Raw genomic sequence first — 20069 nt, 5'->3', positions numbered from 1 at the left:
AGAATACTTTATGAACCAGAGTCAGCCTTTGTCTCACGTCATGTTACGTGTATTAGCTTAAACTATCACCGAGTCACAAACCAGAAACACTGCTCCATTTTCTCTTTTAAACTGAGTCTCCTACTGAATCCAAATCATCCGATGACAGGTGACGATACAGGTCCTGTAAGATGAAGTGTATTATAGATTTGTTCACCTGTTATTCCTCGTAATAGTTTTCATATTTATTCTGTCACAAACAAATCTTATGCTGACAATTCACACAGCATTACATAACAGATGCCAAAAACATAGTCAAAAATAGTGTGAAAGGTCATAATGCGACTACTAACACTGCCGTGTATCAAAGTACAAAGCGATAACGTAATACATGAGACATAGTAACAGTTCAAAAACACCGCAACAAAGTAACAGAGGAAATTAAATGGATTTTATAGCAGGAGACAATTTTATTCATTTTCCTTTCGCAACGGAACAGTTTACAGGATATAACAAATTAGTTGCTAGCGGCGGATATATTTTCTGAGAAAAGGTCTACAGAAGTGATAAAGACAATGTAGAGGCAAATAGAAGAAACAACAGAAAGTAGAGAAAAAAATTGTACATGAAGTTAAAGAGTAAGTGTTTCACTTTTGTTCTACTGTTGTGCAGGGGGGGGGGGTTTCATGAAGAATTTTGTAATATACCTTATTAACCAGTTTTACTTCCTTTTGATAGAAAAAAAGGCTCTAAAGTTATCCCTAGCACCAATGAAATTGGGAAAATCTGTACACATTTCTGTTGGCAGTATATACAAATGTAGCAATTGCTAAAGGGGAAGGAGGATTGTTTCAAATAGCTATATGTCCAGTTTTATACCACTAGCACTGGTTCTGGTGTCATATGAAAGCTAAGATTCTCAACTTCCACATGTTACTAAGAACACAGTTCTAGTTATACAAAACAGATATCACTAGTAGTCAAAGTCACATATTGTACATAAGGCAATACAAATGTATTCAAATTTATCCTGGCAAGAGCTTTGTTAGAATATTGCTAGGAAGAATTTTGGTGCCTGTTTTCTAGTGAAAGGAACTAAAATAGTTTAAGAAAGTATAATACAAAAACGTTCACCAACCCCCCCCCCCCCCCCATACAACAGTAAACAAAAAGTGAAAAGACAATGACACATTTAGTATTCTTTTAATTGTCTTGATACATAGTATCTGTGATAGCCACATCTGTACATTGTGTTCCATAGACTAAATAGCATATCATATAAATTCAGCAAAAGGCCCCATACAGAATTCTCATTACCGCAGTCAGGATAGCCATGGGCTAGAAGATGACCTGTAAATATAAATAGCCCGATTTTTGGTACATAGTTTGTTACTGCCATTACATGAGAAACACCCAAATATCTCATGTCCACCTGCTGCAGTTGGGATCAACCATTGTGATCCTCTTTGATCAAAACCATCTAATAGAAAAATAGAAACAATGCTCACAAATTTACCATAGAACTTTCATGTGGAATGAAAACCCATAAATGGGATACAAAAATGGATAAAAGGATACTGTCCAAATGCTATTGTCTCCCATTGGAACGAATGAGAGAAACCTGCATGCCCCACAGTCTATTGTATGTCAGTCTTATGATAGCAACTACTACAGAATTTTATGTAACACTTTCCACCTTTTCAAGTATACAGGGCAGTAATGTTTGAGCTGGTACCAATAGGATTTTAAAGGTTTCACGTAATCAAATATTCTGGATTATCAAATTTTCAAAAAAAAAAAAAAAAAAAAGTATAGAAAATGACTTTTCTCAGGTAGGAGGAACTTCAGCAGAATTTTTTTTAAAAAAGTCTATTTATATCAATAGCTTTTTTACCCAAAGTTTTTTTCTAATTGGTTCTGTTTCCTCTTCTACCTCTTATTCTTGTAGTTCTAAACTGGAAATAAATGCCTGATTATTAAATTGATTATTAGATTAGATGGATTGCTGGATGATGATCAATGTCATTTCTTTTTTTGCATGAAAATCCCATTGTGTTTCTATGCACATTTACCAAATTTCCTGCAGGATCAAGCATTCTATTCTATTCTTTTCTATTCTTCCATTACAGGGGTCAGCAACCTTCGGCTCTCCAGCTGCTGTGAAACTACAACTCCCAACATGCTCCATTCACTTCCATGGGAGGTCGAAAAACAGCAGAGCAAGTATGCATGCTGGGAGATGTAGTTTTACAACAGCTGGAGTGCCATATGTTGCCGACCCCTATTCTTTTCTCTTCTGTTCTTTTATTCTATTCTTCTATTCTATTCTGCTGGTCTTCTATTCTAGTCTTCTATTCCATTTTATTCTTCTATTCTTCCATTCCATTCTATTCTTTTATTCTACATACACTCTTGTACAACTCAGTGTATAAAATGTGTTTGTCTGTTGTCACAGACTTTAGTTTAACAATAATTAAATGGATTTCCAGGATTATGATATTTTGATGACCTACTCTTCATCAGTCCTCCATCCATAAGCTGTTTTCAAGTGGAAAAGCGTTGCGAGCTCTTCAATGCTTACCAAGCACAAGTTGTAAATTGGATAATGGCTGTGCTTGGTATTGCAGCTCATCTCTATTCATCTGAATGAGAATGAGCTGCAAACAGCTCTGACTGGCATGGACACTTTCAGCAGCTGATTGGTGGGACGTCAAATCTCCATGATTTCATGACGACAACCTATTCTAAGGTCAGTTCACTAATGCTTAAGTCCTGGAAAACCCCTTTAAGGTGTAGTTTTTTGGGGCAGGGACACACGTATTGGCCATAGCTTGGTTTTAAACTATTGTTGTTGTATGGCCGTTTTTTTGTAAATAAAACTGTTGTTTACTTGCAAAAACATGCTAACAACCAAAATCCTCTATGAAGAGGTAGGGAACCTTTGGCTCTCCAGCTGTTGCAAAACCACAACTCCCAGCATGCATACTTGCTCTGCTGTCCTTACACCTCCCATGGAAGTGAATGGAGCATGCTGGGAGTTGTAGTTTCACAGCAGCTGGAGAGCTGAAGGTTTCCCATTAGAGATCAGCAAGAAGTATTCGATCGAGTAGGTATTCAATCAAATACTATGGTATTCAAAATACTCGTACTCGGTCAAATACCACGCGGTAAATGCAGTAAATATTCGATTCCCCTCCCACCTTCCCTTACGCTTTTTTTCACCAATAACTATGCAGGGGAGGTGGGACAGGGACTAGGACAACGTAGGCATCGAAAAAAAATGTATACAGTCAATGGCTGGCTAAATCAGCAGCAGCAGCAATAATACTAATAATAATACAGGGACTTGGGTGTGTTAGATGCCCCCAGACATGCTACCCCTTCTGTCCCAGTTGCATTCCAGAGGTGTTGACATCATTTACTGTGGTGTCATTGTCAACTTGGTGACTCCAATTGGTCGAATTTTGGTTTCCCTGAAACGAGCATGTTTTTCCCATAGACTATAATGGGATTCGATATTTGAACGAATAGTCGAATATTGAGGTCTACTCAAATCAAATTCCGAATTTTCAAATATTTCAATACTCGCTTATTCCCTACCCCTGCACTAACTTATAGTAGAATCTCTTGTCAGCACAGTGTTCATTCGCATCTATATACTATACTTATTCTAAGGTTATATTCCCACCTCTTAGATTTTATGCTGAATTTTCTGCAAAGGGTAATACATTCCTTATGTTTCTTATATTGGATGCAGCAAACAAGGGTTTCTTCAATATTCTTGTATTCATATACTATAAATGGGACAGTTGTAGAATTTTCTACACCAAATTTGCAGCTTTAATGAGATGGGTTCACTGCCATGCCTTTAGCACATGACTAAGTCTAGGTTCATATTTGTGCGGGGCTCACCGTCGTTGGGTCTGCTGGGAGACCTGATTCATGGAGAGCTTGTCCCCTAAAACAGTGGTTACCCACAGACATCCCATAGACCCTCAGTTTCAGTATAAAACTGCCGGAGAGAGAAGTCCTCGGTGCAGGACTTTTCTCTCTGACGATTTTGTGGCAGAGTCCCCGTAGGATGAACATTCATGCATACACAACACACACTGTGTCGAAGAAACAAACCTAAAATAAGTCCTGTATAAACAGAATCTGGCGAATTTTTCAATAGAAAAGGAGATAAAATCCAGCGTCTACCAGGAAGGATCCATCATGATTCAGGAGTAAATATAAAATATAACTTTATAGCTAATTTTTCAGTGTATGTTAAAATTAAAAGTGGTTTCCATATTTGCAGGCATTTTTATTTTGTGCCTGCCTGCGCCACCTACGCCTGGTTTGCGGTTTCCATCTCTGAATTTACTTGAAAAATGCAGAGAGAAAAGTCCTCCCATGTTTTTTCACATTTTTTAGCTTGAAACCTGCAGATCCCATTATAGTTTATGCGGTCCGCGGTTTTCCCGGCCAAGTACTTTTTAAGTGGATTAGGTTTCCGTTCTTTGGATCCGCTGGGGAAGAATGGAGACCCAGGCGCAGTGTGAACCTAGAGTCAGATGAAAAATAAACTAACTCTGCTTTTCTGTGTCTCCTGAACAGGCCGATGTGTCTCCCATGAACAGACTTCAAACAAATCCTATATAGTCTGATCCTACAGCCATGCTGCCTTTCCTGGGGGACATTTAGAAGATGTAGCCAAATCAGCAAGAGAGGGGTAAAACCAGGACTGTAAGGAGATCACTAACCTAGGAATTCAGCAGAATACAGGAAAGGGTATTAGGAGTGAATTCTGAGAACACAGAACCTGAAAACTAATGTAATCACAGGCAAATAATAAGTGCCAGAGCCCGGTTGAAATACCCTGCCTCAGCCCTGGGTTGGATGGTGAGGCAGCAATCTGTGTTCTGACTGTCTAACCCAGCCAGAGTTTAACCGTGGTATACAGTCCATAGACATATGATGTACGGTCCATGTTCACGTTTTATACCCTTCACTACCTTTCGAGATCACAAAGAAACATCTTTTTCCGTCTTACCCCTTTTACAGCCCAGGTCAGAGGACTGTAAGAACGCATGAATTGTACATCCATTATAATTGCTATGTTTGGTTGCTACTGGAAACATTCAATTCTAATTTACAATTTTTTCCACAAAACAGAGAATTTATCTAAATCCTATAATTAATATGCTACACGCAAAGACTATTTAGCAGTAATTAATATGCAGATGCCATGAGTGATAGGTACGTAAAGGTCGACTACAGAATCACAGCGGCAATTAATTCATCTGGAAAACTTCTCAAGTGTTTGTGGGTAATGGCCGCCGTTCATTAATGACAGCACGAGGACAAAATAAGTGCTGAATATTCCCATCTGGCGAACCAGCGCCGACATACACATCTGTCATTACAACAGCCCTAACATCAAAGTCTGGCACCAGGAGTTACTTCAAATCTATATTTCAACATGTCAAAACAAATGGCTTTGTGAAACCGACCTTCCATCTAGAAGAGGAAAAATAAACCTTATTCCGAAGCGAAAAAATCCTCAAAATTGGGGCATGCATTCCTTAATAGAGGGAAGAGATTTTCTGTAACGGCGCCCGTTGCCAGGCAACCGGGCAAAGTATGAGATCAGTTACACATCGTATTCCGTACATTTATTTTTAAAGAATAGTCGGCTAATGATGGAAAAGTCTGCGGCACCTATAGATGTATGGCCGTGCTAAAGGAACAATTAACACGGATACAAAATAAACAGTCCTGGTAAATATCTGTTATATTGGGTCAGTTGTGTCATCTGACATCAGGCATATTATCGAATGTCACAAAGAATGCCATGACTTCAATGTTAGAGAAGCGGCATTGATCTATAGGAAGTGACCTTTCCATCAGCGGTGCAAGAGCAAGTTTTCTTTTATCCTCCAAGGAGAACTCATTTGCATATTCGTTTCTCAAAGTTCTTAGTAGATCGTAAATGATCTGTAAGACTCTGCACATAAAAAAGTGACCTGCAAATTCTGTTCACAAGCCATCATTGAAGTCTGTTGTTCTGATCCATCATAGGACTAAAATACTGCTAAAGTTTGATGCAGATGGAGCTCCCACCATTTCCTTCCATCTCCAAGCACTGGAATCTTAAAAACAGGGTAAAAGTATATTTTCCTAGCAGAAGAAAAGGCCTGCAAGTACAACTTTCTCTGCTAATAGAACAGCAAAGTCAAATGGAGAGTCATTTTGTCGGCATTTGAGACCATTGCCCTGATCCTATGATGGATCGGAGCGCCAGACTTCAATGATGGCAGTGTAGGGTGATGCAGGTGGAGGGTGATGGAGAATCATTTTGTCGGCATTTCAGACCGTTGCTCTGATCCTATGATGGATTAGAGCGCCAGACTTCAATGATGGCAGTGTAGGGTGATGGAGAATCATTTTCACAGCATTTCAGACTATTGTTCTGATCCTATGATGAATCAGAGCAACAGACTTCAATGATGGCAGTGTAGGTTGATGCAGATGGAGGGTGATGGAGAATCATTTTGTCGGCTTTCAGACCATTGCTCTGATCCTATGATGGATTAGAGCAACAGACTTCAATGATGGCAGTGTAGGTTGATGCAGATGGAGGGTGATGGAGAATCATTTTCACAGCATTTCAGACTATTGTTCTGATCCTATGATGAATCAGAGCAACAGACTTCAATGATGGCAGTGTAGGTTGATGCAGATGGAGGGTGATGGAGAATCATTTTGTCGGCTTTCAGACCATTGCTCTGATCCTATGATGGATTAGAGCAACAGACTTCAATGATGGCAGTGTAGGGTGATGCAGGTGGAGGGTGATGGAGAATCATTTTGTCGACATTTCAGACCATTGCTCTGATCCTATGATGGATTAGAGCGCTAGACTTCAATGATGGCAGTGTAGGGTGATGCAGATGAACGGTGATGGAGAATCATTTTGTCGGCATTTCAGACCATTGCTCTGATCCTATGATGGATTAGAGCGCTAGACTTCAATGATGGCAGTGTAGGCTTTGCCTCAAGAAAACTCAATGTCACTTTTGACCCAGGATTTCAACATGAGCATGGTCAAAATTACAATAGTGAGTGATGGACAACAATTACACAATAACTTGGTCAGCTGTTACATAATTTTAGGTGTCTAAGAGTATGGGTAAGGGTAAATACATTTATTGGCAAATATCAATGTTGGATATATGGACTATACAGGCAGCCTATTCGGATACTCTCAGGCCCTTTATCCCACCCTCTTTACTGCTGGTTAGTGAGAACTTGTACAGGTCTGCCCTCCCCAGAGGAACTGGAGTGGAGAATTGTCCGAAGTAAGAGTAAGGGGGTGTTGGGGGCAACAAACGCCATCCCTCCTATCAAATCTATCACCATTATTGGGGGCCCATTTTTAGTTTATGGTGGGGCCTCCTCCTAGGTTATTGCCAGCAGAAGATATACAGACAGAACACATTATATATAGATGGAACATAACACAGTAAATCCAGCAACAATGTAACAATTTACCCTGTTATATTATGTAAAGAGAAGATGTTTATAAATAAGGTGGTTGAGTACATTGAGATTTGGCCCCTATGGAATGGCGCTTGGCATATTTATTGCATATTTATGTGCATTGTCACCATCTGTTCTGGGTTCTGCTGTTTATTCATACAGTCAATTCTAATAAAATATTCTTTGTGTCTACGATACAGGAATAACATTTGCCCCAATAACGGCAGGATAATTCGTGTTACTATGTTACAGCCTGGGCACCGGGGAATGCTTATGTAAGATGGTAAGCCTAGAATACGGCTCTTCAATATGTGTGGAAACAAAGTCCTTGTATCTCGTGGGTTAAGAGCAGACCTGGAGGACCAATGATCTCTTACAGGCATCCAGTCACAGAGTATATTCTATCCCAGGCTTCTTCAGTGACTACCAAGTACAGTGCCATACACTGGCTGTGCTTGGTAATGCAGCTCACAGAAAGGCAAACCAGTCAGGACAAATGTGATGTCACTGGTTTATGCTGACAAATGTGATGTCACTGGCCTATGCTGAAACATGTGATGTCACTGGCCTATGCTGAAACATGTGATGTCACTGGCCTATGCTGAAACATGTGATGTCACTGGCCTATGCTGACAAATGTGACATCACTAGCCTATGCTTACAAATGTGATGTCACTTACCTATGCTGAAACATGTGATGTCACTGGCCTATACTGACAAATGTGATGTCACTTACCTATGCTGACAAATGTGATGTCACTGGCCTATGCTGAGAAATGTGATGTCACTGGCCTAGGCTGACAAATGTGATGTCACTGGCCTATGCTTACAAATGTGATGTCACTTACCTATGCTGATAAATGTGATGTCACTGGCCTATGCTTACAAATGTGATGTCACTTACCTATGCTGATAAATGTGATGTCACTGGCCTATGCTGACAAATTTGATGTCAGATTGGTTTATGCTTACAAATGTGATGTCACTGGCCTATGCTGACAAATGTGATGTCACTGGCCTATGCTGACAGATGTGATGTCACTGGCCTATGCTGACAGATGTGATGTCACTGGCCTATGCTGACAGATGTGATGTCACTGGCCTATGCTGACAAATGTGATGTCACTGGCCTATGCTGACAGATGTGATGTCACTGGCCTATGCTGACAGATGTGATGTCACTGGCCTATGCTGACAAATGTGATGTCACTTGTCTATGCTGACAAATGTGATGTCACTGGCCTATGCTGTTGCTTCCAGCAGTGGGTCTGTGCTGGTCCCATTTATAAATTAGATAACTTAACTGATCAGATTGTCCTTATTTCGTCTCATTTTTCTGAGCTAACTCCAAAGGATTATGTGTAGCTGTACAAGGCTATACACAGTAGACAGAATGGTCACAACAGGATAACTAGATTTGGCCAATGACTATGGAAGATATAAATCTGTAGCAGATCTGTGACTTCATGGTCGTCCGATTTGCCAAAATTGCCAGATTCAGTCAACATGCCTCTAATTGACAACACTACATAGTGACTGACAGCCATTGCTGTAACAGTGTATATAGACAGCTCTCAATCCCACACACCTACATATCAATCCATTCAGTTTCTCCTGCACTAGAGCATACAGCCTACAGATTACACTACATATTGAACGTTACAAGTTCCCTTTAATAATTTAGGCCTTAATTTGAATTTGGGCTCAATAATCCAAAGGGACATTTCCATAATGAGCACATGTATATTTCATCAATCTCTGTGTTATACATTTTCCAATAATACTGAATGATAAAATATAACGTACTGGTAAGGAAAATGGGGGCCACTCACCAGAGCGTTGTATCCTACAATCTAATTTTTATTCCATATGTCCATAAAATCATTCACAATTATCATGGGAGAGAGTCACTGCACAAAACAGGCCAGGCCTTTTATGATATAACGCTTTGGTGAGCGCCCCCTATCTTTATTTGATAGACATTGCACTGTTGATATACAGGGTGTGTGCACCACCTATACGATCTATCAATACACCAGTCCTCCTGTTACCTAGCCTTTCTTCTAGAAGTCGGTAAGGGTCTACCCATGACACCCTGTTTTCTCTTACCATCTAATTTGGGTTTATTAAGCTTAAAATAAGCAATAAATGAAGAAACCAGGATGAGTTCCTGTGCAAACATTACGTCCACCAGCATGAATTTCCATCTCCGACTGTCAGACATGATTTACACTTCCAGCCCGCTCTCTTTAACATTTCGTATCAGACAGGCTAAAAGGAGAAGCGGCAAGTTATAGTCACTCTGTGATAGGAAGCTCCGACATTGCTGTCAAGCCTTTTCATTGTCCATGTCAATGGAGGAACCAAGAGGAGACTGCACAACATTCAGACCTTTCTAAGGGTGTCCAGAAATAGTTTATGGACGTCCTTGGAATCCATTAAAGTGAATGATGACGGTAATGCAATGAGACGTTTGTTAAATCTTGTAGAGAACCTACTGAATAATTCAATAGCGCCCAATGTACTATGGAACAAGGCCAAAAATCAAGTTTATTCTAGCTAACCCGGATCTTTGAATGTTGCTCGCAGGATGATATACACCACATAAAGTACTAAACCACAAAGGTAAGGGTTAAATAAAACCCTACCCTATAGCGCTATCTTTGTCAGTCCCATAGACAATGAATGAATGAATTAACAGTACACGTGAGTGACCACCGATCTATTGACATGGGGGACACTGAATTATTGTTGTGACCAGTGGGCGCCCCAGTGGTTGGACCCATAGGTGATATATGTTATTCATGGGTAGAGATGAGCGAGTGGTAATCGTGCGAATATCGAATACCATTATAGTCTATGGGAAAAAACGGGGATGTTGTTCCAATTTCCATGGAAACCAAAGTTCGGCACATTGGATCCTCCAAGTTCAGGAATTAGCAGGACGAGGAGCACGAGGAGGTTTTTGAATTGAATTCAATGGAATTTTCCTGCGTGATATTCAACCGATACGAGTATTCGATTGAATACTATTCACTCATCTCTATTCATGGGATAACACTGTTAAAGGGGTTTACACCGAATTATTTGCCAATATTCATTAAGGCCTCATCCTTAGATACGGCCTGTATCATAGTCATAGTCCAAAGCTAGTGTCACACTACTGAGTCTTGGACTTGAGACGTGATCCATGTGTAAAGTGGATTTCTTGGCCTGTAAACTATGGTGGGAGACAAACTCCTAGTATTCTAGTTATCTATGATGGCAGACGTATATACTGTCCTATAGAGGTTATAGTGCAGGACAGGTAGGGACTCCTAGTATCATAGATATTTATAAGGCTATGAGTTCATTTCCCACCACAGGCTGATAAACCCGGGACACACAGAGTCTCAAGTTTGCGAAAACAGTCTTAGGGCCTCTTCACACGGCTGAAACGCGCACGTTTTTTGCACGTTTTTTTACGCGTGTAAAAATGAATAATACGTGGTCAAAAGATGCACCGTAAATGCCGCGTTTACGCGCCGTCTATTAAAACGTTGCGTAAACGCGACGTTTTCATTTTTACACGCGTAAAAAAATGTGAAAAAAACGCGCGCGTTTCAGCCGTGTGAAGGGGCCCTAATACTGAGTTTCGAGCTGTGTCCCAGAATTTATAGCTCCATATCTGCACAGAGCAGGCGCTAAGATTATAATCTGGAAGTATACTGTATATACTTGAGTATAAGCCAAATTTTTCAGCCCAGTTTTTGTGCTGAAAAAGCTCTCCTCGGCTTATACTCGAGTCAGCAAAAAAAAAAAAAATTTTTTTTTTTTTTTTTTTTTTAGGAGGGGGGTCTATGATCATCCACAATATCAATGTATAGAATCTCCCATAAAATAGTGCAAAAGAAATGATTAAAAAAAATAAAAAAATACAAGTTGTAAATCCCTCCTTTCCCTAGAATACATATAAAAGTAGAGAATGACTATGACACACATACACATTAGGTATCCCTGTGTCTGACAGTCCCGGTCTGCTGAATATAGGGGATCTGCAGTGCTCCTGTTCCGTCGGGAAGGGGTTAATAGGAGCACTGCAGATACCCTATATACAGCCAGACTGAATTCCAAGTGGGGGAAGAAAAACAGTCCTCAAGCTCAGGGAAGGGGCAGACAGACAACTAAAACACCTCCTCCCCTCCCCAGCACCCAGCATCTACTGCACCCAAAAACTCCAACCATTTTAATTTTTTAAATTTTCCAGTAGCTGCTGCATTTCCCCCCCCTCGGCTTATACTCGAGTCAATAAGTTTTCCCAGTTTTTTGTGGTCAGATTAGGGGCCTCGGCTTATATTCGGGTCGGCTTATACTCGAGTATATACGGTAATCTTCATACGAGGCACTCTGTAGTAATCTGATGTTGAAAAATGATGAGATTAAGTTGCTGCCACACATCCCTGATGGGAACTTTTCTTCCTTCGGAACAAAAAATTGGGCATGCTGAAATCAAACATGTCCAACCCTTCTTTCCCTCCAATATTTGTTATTAAGGATAAGCCATGACCGCTCCTTACACCATAGATAGTCAACTGGTATAAGGAGATGTATAAGTGATAGATCTGTCAACCAGTTTATAGATAGTTTCTAAGAGCAACCGGCAGAATTGTGAATGCAGCTCTGGATTATAATAAAGAACGAAACCTGGGATTAGTACAAAATATGTAAATCAATGTAAATGAATGGATTATCTTTAAATTGCCAAATATAAAACAATAATTGTAGGAAAAGAGCTCTTTGTACGTCACTGTCTGTCTAATGTGGTGTAATTGCTGCCATGAATTATACTCCTATCATCCGTCTCAATGGTAATTGCACTAAAATTAACTGCATCATTTCTGTAATGAAAACAATGGGAATGAAATCTTTTGTTACAATGTAATTATATTGTTTCCAAGTCATGTGACAAGAGTCTATGTGAATAAATGGTACCGTACACTGGTTACAAAAAAAGGGCTATGCTATTGTAAAAATATCCACAGCTCCTAGCAACCTACGAGGAGGCTCCTTAAAGTATGTCAGATAGCCGTAGCACTAACAATGAGAGTCTCAATGTCATGGTTCGCTCAATTCTACTTTTTACATTTCGATGTCTGGAAAGACAAACAAATATGTAAATGTCTCCTGACTTAAAGACATCACCTAATGTTCATGTACCGATATCTACTGTTGGTAGAACTAGTAGATATCTACCGCTATACAGCGCTCAGAATCAGTGCCTGGCATCTAAGGGAAAAGGACACTTGGAAGGAGCAGTGTGAAGTAAGCCTTCAGCTGTCATTGACTGTCTCACAGGACAGGGGATAAGTGTCCGATTGCTGGGGGCCTAACGGCTGTGTCACACAATGACCAAGAAGGCAGGGGACAAGTGTGCTTGCTTTACTAGTGCTCCATTCACTTCCATGGCGTTGTAATCTCCAGCAGTGATCACAATCCCATAGAAGAGCACATGACTTGATAACCTCTTTAAGTTTAATCTTCACCCCCCTAAACCTAGAACATATATATTAATCAGAGAGGCCGGAGGCTCAGCCTGTCTGTTCCATAAAGTAGTGTCCATCCTTACCTTAGCTTAATATTGGTTAAAGGGGTTGTCTGGGGAGTTTAGAATCACTTACCTGATCTGTGGGGGGAGTCTTGATGATGGACCTAGGGATTCCAGCCTGGTTTCCAACCCCTGAATGGAAGAAGCCCTCTGACCCCCTGGTCGCTCCATCCCTTCCCTCCTTCCCTGATCTCACTGATAATCACCTGTGTTATGGGGGCTGGTTGATTAAACTCCCTGGACAACCCCTTTAAGGACCACACTTTCAAATTAAACCAATTTTGTATTCAATTGGATTCATTTGAAAGCGTACTCCTTAAATGCTGTAATCCACAATACAACCACTGAGGCTGTAATCCACAATACAGACTGTAATCCACAATACAATCACTGAAGCTGTAATCCACAACACAGACTGTAATCCACAATACAACCACTAAGGCTGTAATCCACAATACAACCACTAAAACTGTAATCCAAAATACAGACTATAATCCACAATACAGACTATAATTCACAATACAACCACTAAAGCTGTAATCCACAATACAACCACTGTGGCTGTAATCCACAATACAGACTATAATCCACAATACAACCATTAAGGCTGTAATCCACAATACAGACTATAATCCACAATACAACCACTGTGGCTGTAATCCACAATACAGACTATAATCCACAATACAGACTATAACTCACAATACAACCACTAAAGCTGTAATCCACAATACAACCACTGTGGCTGTAATCCACAATACAGACTATAATCCACAATACAACCATTAAGGCTGTAATCCACAATACAGACTATAATCCACAATACAACCACTAAGGCTGTAATCCACAATACAGACTATAATCCACAATACAGACTATAACTCACAATACAACCACTAAGGCTGTAATCCACAATACAGACTATGATCCACAATACAGACTATAACTCACAATACAACCACTAAGGCTGTAATCCACAATACAGACTGTAATTCACAATACAACCACTAAGGCTGTAATCCATAACACAGACTATAATTCACAATACAACCACTAAGGCTGTAATCCACAATACAGAATAATCCACAATACGACCACTAAGTGACCACTCCTGAACTACTATTGCAGTCATGTGTCGGGCCCTTAATATAATATATACATTATTTTAACTGGAAACTATTGCATGGTAAAGCATACGGTATTTTACTATGCTAATCCACCATGTTTATTTGCAGAACACTGATGTATACTGGTCAGATGGAGAGCACTGGGACATTCTTACTATTTTGGCCTCTGACTAATGTATTCTGGAAACACAATGTGAATGCCGCCTTAGTCACAGCAGTCGCCTTCATTCTCCTAATAGTACGCGGTAATTTTGGGATGTACAATCTTGCAGTTGCCTTTTCACATATAAGAAACCTGCTTTCCTTTGCTGATCAGTACACTTGTTTATTGTGCTTGCTTGTGGCAGGAAAAACCTGATATACATATCTTTGTGAGACTAGGTTACCGCCATATCCTCACTTCAATAGTAGGCGACAATCAGTTTCTTTGGGGAAGTAAACCTATAAATGTATCCCACAAACATAAAATTACAATGACACAAAAAATTCAGCTAACTGTATATATTGCACTGCACAAAAAAACTTCATTGTGATATTGTACATAACGTTATGTTCACATTTGCAGCGCTCTGTCCATTGTTCTGGCCCATTGGTGGACACCAATGGCACTTGACACACCTCATTGACTATAAATGGATCCATTGGGTCTGTCCGTTCTTTAAGGGTCCATTCACATGGAGGAAAATGGTAAGGAATTTAAATGTGTGAATGGACCCCTAAAGTGACTGCCAGATGGAAAAAAATTGAGGTTCATCTGGCAATTTTTTATGCACAGGGGCACTCCAATGCAGATGTGAACATAGCCTTAATCCTATCCTGCAGGATGTTATCCTATATGGCAGCAGGTGAAGTAATCTCTGCTTAGTTGCCTGTTACTTACAGAATTGCAAATTATACCTGAAAGTATTCTCTTTTATCCCCCTAAATATCCCTACAGATTTCACCTTTTGCTCCAGATCAGAACTGTATTATATTCACACATCTTGTGACCTGGATATGTCTTCTGCCCAGGTTAATAAATCAATGTTTGCTTCACTTGTGTACGGAGAAAAGGGAATTACCACCTCACCTTGACAGTACCGCCATATAGGGCTGACATATGGCCACATTATTGCAATGAAATGTTCTCTGCCATGGGTAGCCATGTTAGTACGGACCCATGAATGATGCACAAGCTAGACGATGCAGAGCTTTGTAGTGATGAAGACCTTCACTTTGTATGCATGTTATTTAAAGGGGGCTCAGGCTGATGTAACTTAGCTCAGAATGGGGGTCCTACCATAAAAAAGGTACTCACTTTTATAGATCCCTGTTACCATGTTATATATACCAGTTATGTTGCTGCCCAGCTCCATCCCATCTTCACTTGCACGTGTCTTGACAGACAGGAAGTGGCTAGGATGTCCTTTTAGCCAATCACTGATCACGGCAGTGACCTAGAACAACCAGTGATTGGCTGGATGACAAGCTCCATGTATTTCCTGTCACCAGTCAAAGCAGCGGGAACCAGGCGGTGTCAGAACCGGACCAGTGAGAGTGACTACCATCTGTTTATGGTAATCCCAAGAAGTTTTTTAACTGCTGGAAAATCCCTTTAAGCATTTAATCCATTTGGTATTCTTTTGCATTGCCCATTGCATCTCTACTTTCCTGCTGGTTTCCCTTAATATGGTCTTCTATAACTTCATACAGAGCATGTTGAGCCCGACCCAAATCCCCTATTCTTATCTCCACTGACATCTACTGTTAGGGAAGAGCGGCTGAGGCCCAAGTACATGTTAGATGGTCGGCCGGTCCAGTTGATATTGTCATGTTCAGCCAATACACATCTAATGTGAATAGCCAGGTAACCTGTAACTTATGATTGAGAGTCCTAATCTTTCAATGCTTAGGAGTCCAGTGGGCGGTTTCACTCCTTGACTATATCCGCATGTATACAAAGAACTGTCAATCACTGAATAGAATCCGCCTACTGGACTCCAAAGCATTGGAAGAACAGAAAACTATATATCAGACCTCCTGTTCTATAAACTGGACTCCATGTACAACGTGACAGTTGTAGGGGTATGTTCACACGTTGTGGATACACTGTTGCATAACTGCATACAGGAAATCTGCAGCGTATTAGGGTGTGTTCACGCAATGAAATCCATATCATTTTCATAACAAATATACATTATTTGGTACAATTTTTTTTTTCTGAGAACTTCCAACAGAATAACTGCAGAAAAGATATATAAAGGTATATTCACAAGTAGCAGATATGATGCAGAAATCTTTGCAACTGGAGATCCCTTCCATTCAACTGAAAAGGCTTGTTCGGGAGAGGTGTATGGATTTCAGAGGAATGGGACATTTCTCCAACACCTATGAGTATTCTTCAAGTGCTTTGGGGTCCTTTAGTTCTATAAATAAGTGATGGCCCGGCATTATAGATGTCACAGTCTGATCTTATCACTGCCACTATGACATATCAAAAGATCATTTCCACTGGAGTTGCCCTTTAAGGAAACTGAATAATCCAAGAAGCTTTTCCATGGCAGCTATTCACATCACACGGCTAACCAGACCCATGAGGTTCACCAGACCAAAATGGCAAGATGGCTGTCTATGGTTCATCCAGGTCAAATCCTGAGACATCTTCTGGGGCAAGAGACTGACAGAGTAAAGATCTAAATGTCATAAAGAGATCTTTCTCATCAGTGGAGAGATATTTCTACATGGCTTACTTGAAACCCTTATCAATATGGACAATGTAGTCATGTGAACTGATATTCGCGGAGGATCTGAATGGAGGCGCTGTGTCCGTTCATCCTCTGACTGCAATTTAATGGAGACGATCTATAGTAGGCGCTAGAGAGCACAATGTATATCCCAAGGTACAAATAGGACTATGAGAGAATTAGTAAGCACTTACCTTAAGTATATACATATATACAGTATATATATGCATTTTTTTCTGGCACGGTACATTTCTGATTGACAAGTGACAGTGACAACAGGAAGCAATGCAATAATGCACCAAATATTTTGGCAGCAATAACAATAGATAAGAAATAAACAACTGTACCCTCTGTTTCCGCAGACTTCCTGGGCTGGTCGGTGATGGGCTTGGTGATTTCCCCGAGCGAGGGGTGGAAAGCTGGCTCCCTGGGGTACCATTGACTGAGAGAACAAAACAAAGGGAACAAGTTAATTAAAAAGTGATCTTAATCCCCGTCAGCGTGACCTTGTCTGCTGCGAATCTATCTAGAATGTATCACTGTACTTTACCCATAAGAAACAGCTATTGGTACGTCACTCCATTCATGAGACTGACTGCAGACTGCACAGCAACAGTGGAAGGATGAGAATACCAATCCACATACACAGCCAGCGTTGCGTTACACTTGCAGCAGGATGATTTATGTCCAGCAGGTACCGGCCGATACACAACATCACCTCACAGAACCTCAAAGCTGAACGTTACGTGATATCAGAAGCCTCTCTATACTATAACACATCAACCCTTTATATAACATCTTATCATTTAGCCATCATATACTATAGTCAGTATAATATACAATAAGTAACAATTTAGCTCTCTGCCTATTCAATGGTAGCTAAATAAAGTGATTTAAGCTACATTTTCTCTACAATATACAATACATGATAATAATAATAATAATAAATATAATCATATATAATACATTGTAACTTATACTATTATATATATATATATATATATATATATATATATGTTACTGCATCATCTCCTATACATTGTATTATATCACTTATAACTATAATATACTATATATATCACTTATACTATAATATATATATATATATATATATATATATATATATATATATGTTACTGCATCATCTCCTATACAATAAAATAACCAAAAAATTTCAAATTATTAAAAAGAGAAGTTATTTCGATACATTTCGATACATGGGAAAACCATTCAGCCGTCCTAACTACTGTATAATTATTGTGTTATATACATTGCCACTACCGTGACTGCACAATATACCTATTCATACACGGCTCAGTGCAAGAAATAATGATATAATAACACATATTAGCATAATAATAATCATTAGAACATTTATTGCCATCTCTATTATAACTCTGTACTATCCGACCCAGCAGTAATATCCAGAAATAACGCAGCGTTTTACATTCCGATCAGTTTCTAACACTCTATAGGTCTAGAGGATCAGTCATTGAACTTACCTTCTATAAGCTCTAACATGAGTAAGGGTTAAATGATTGGACGGGTTGTATAAAAGGGATCGATCAATGAATGGAAGCCCAGTGCTGCTTTGTAGTTAGTGAAGCTCCAGCACAGTGGCAGCGGCAGCGACTAGTTGATAGGACACTGTGCTGCTCATACAGTGAGATGCAGCTACAGAAGCAGATGCTTTTAATGCGTAAGCCTGACGTCTTCCAAGCAGCAGTGGGAGGTGCAGGTGCAGTCTTAGGGCTACATCAAAGGTATTAGTACAGCAGAATATTGGCGCTATAGGAATGGAAAAATAGCACCCCCCTCCCCTCCCCCAACGCTGTCTCTATCCGTCTCTTACCATACCCCCCAAAGCCTTAGTAATTTCATAAGCTGTGGAGTGAATCATTATGGGGCTCTTCAATGAGGGCAAAATATCAAATGACTCATCTGGAAATTGAAAAGACAATAACTCTTAATATCCAAAGATGACTCCTGAAACATCAATAAAGTCTCCGCAAACACAACAAGCTTGTCTGGTAATGTCTAGTACTGACGCAAAGAGTTATCTAAGCAAAGAATAGAGAAAATATAGCTATATATCGGAGTGTACACAAATCTATCTATCTATCTATCTATCTATCTATCTATCTATCTATCTATCTATCTATCTATCTATCTCAACAATAAGACAAAGGCTGAAGGGACTCTGGCCATAGTAGAGTCTCCAATGGAGATGTGAACCCAACCTAACTGAGTTATTAATTGGCTCATTAATTGAAAACAGAGTGTTGTCACATTCGGAACGTCTTAACACGTAATGTGAGTGCGGCTGTCATGGGCCGATTGACTCCTTTCACTCAATCTTGCACTCACCTTTCATGCAGACTGGGCATAAATCACATCCAAACACCCCAAATACACGCAGCCACCGCTACTGACTATGGGCTCAGCAGAAACCCCACTCACATATAGATGCATCTCTTCAACAGTCAAAAACACAGCAAACATACTTTAAAGAGGCAATGAGTTTATAGAGCAAATACAAAGTACCATTAAATGTAACAATCTAATACCCAAAGGGTTCAGTGCTATATATGAGAAAGACAAAACAAACATGACGACAAACAAGCAAAACAGTTCTAAAAACAAAAAAGAGAAAAGAAAACCCTTATATAATTAAGAGTTCTTCTGGTTCTATGGAGCTTAGAAGATGGCCAGCAACTAGCATGGCTGCCTCCAATATTGTGATCAAGTTTCCCAAGTATTTCCACTCCTTTGTAATGCAAAGCACCTGACTTGTGCTTAGCCATGCCTCCTGCCCCCCCTCCTTCCCCTTTCTATATTTTGAAGAGAGACATGGCTAGTTTCATCTTTATCTTGGATATAGTCTACAGATGGCCAAGGTTGCTGTCCATTCACCCTTTCTTATCCCTGACTGCCCAAGAAATTGTAAAGCAATATAACAGGAAGAAACATTTTCACCTCTGACCCCCACTTGACATTACTTGAATACGCACATACCATTGTAATAGACTGATGACACATTCATAAACACTATATTCACTAATGAGAGTTACATGAATCATCCAGTAGTGATACATACACACGTGAGGCTCCTTTCATCATAGTGGTTATTAA

The 20069-nt window shown here is 39.9% G+C and overlaps 1 protein-coding gene across 4 annotated transcripts in view; it reads right to left on the bottom strand.

The window, feature by feature from the left end:
• DCLK1 (doublecortin like kinase 1) overlaps positions 1-20069 on the bottom strand; it is a 289553-nt gene that overhangs the window by 78707 nt on the left and 190777 nt on the right. For 3 of the 4 annotated variants that reach the window (XM_075265954.1, XM_075265952.1, XM_075265953.1), the window contains exon 6: positions 17285-17379. In XM_075265954.1, the coding sequence (XP_075122055.1) occupies positions 17285-17379 (95 nt within the window). Of the gene's footprint in view, positions 1-17284; positions 17380-18439; positions 18702-20069 lie in introns of those variants that run through there. The other variant, XM_075265955.1, reaches the window with a different exon arrangement.

The sequence above is a fragment of the Leptodactylus fuscus genome, chromosome 2 (genome assembly GCF_031893055.1).
Source record: "Leptodactylus fuscus isolate aLepFus1 chromosome 2, aLepFus1.hap2, whole genome shotgun sequence".
In the NCBI taxonomy this organism is placed as follows: domain Eukaryota; kingdom Metazoa; phylum Chordata; class Amphibia; order Anura; family Leptodactylidae; genus Leptodactylus; species Leptodactylus fuscus.
This window is presented reverse-complemented; position numbering and strand designations above follow the sequence as displayed.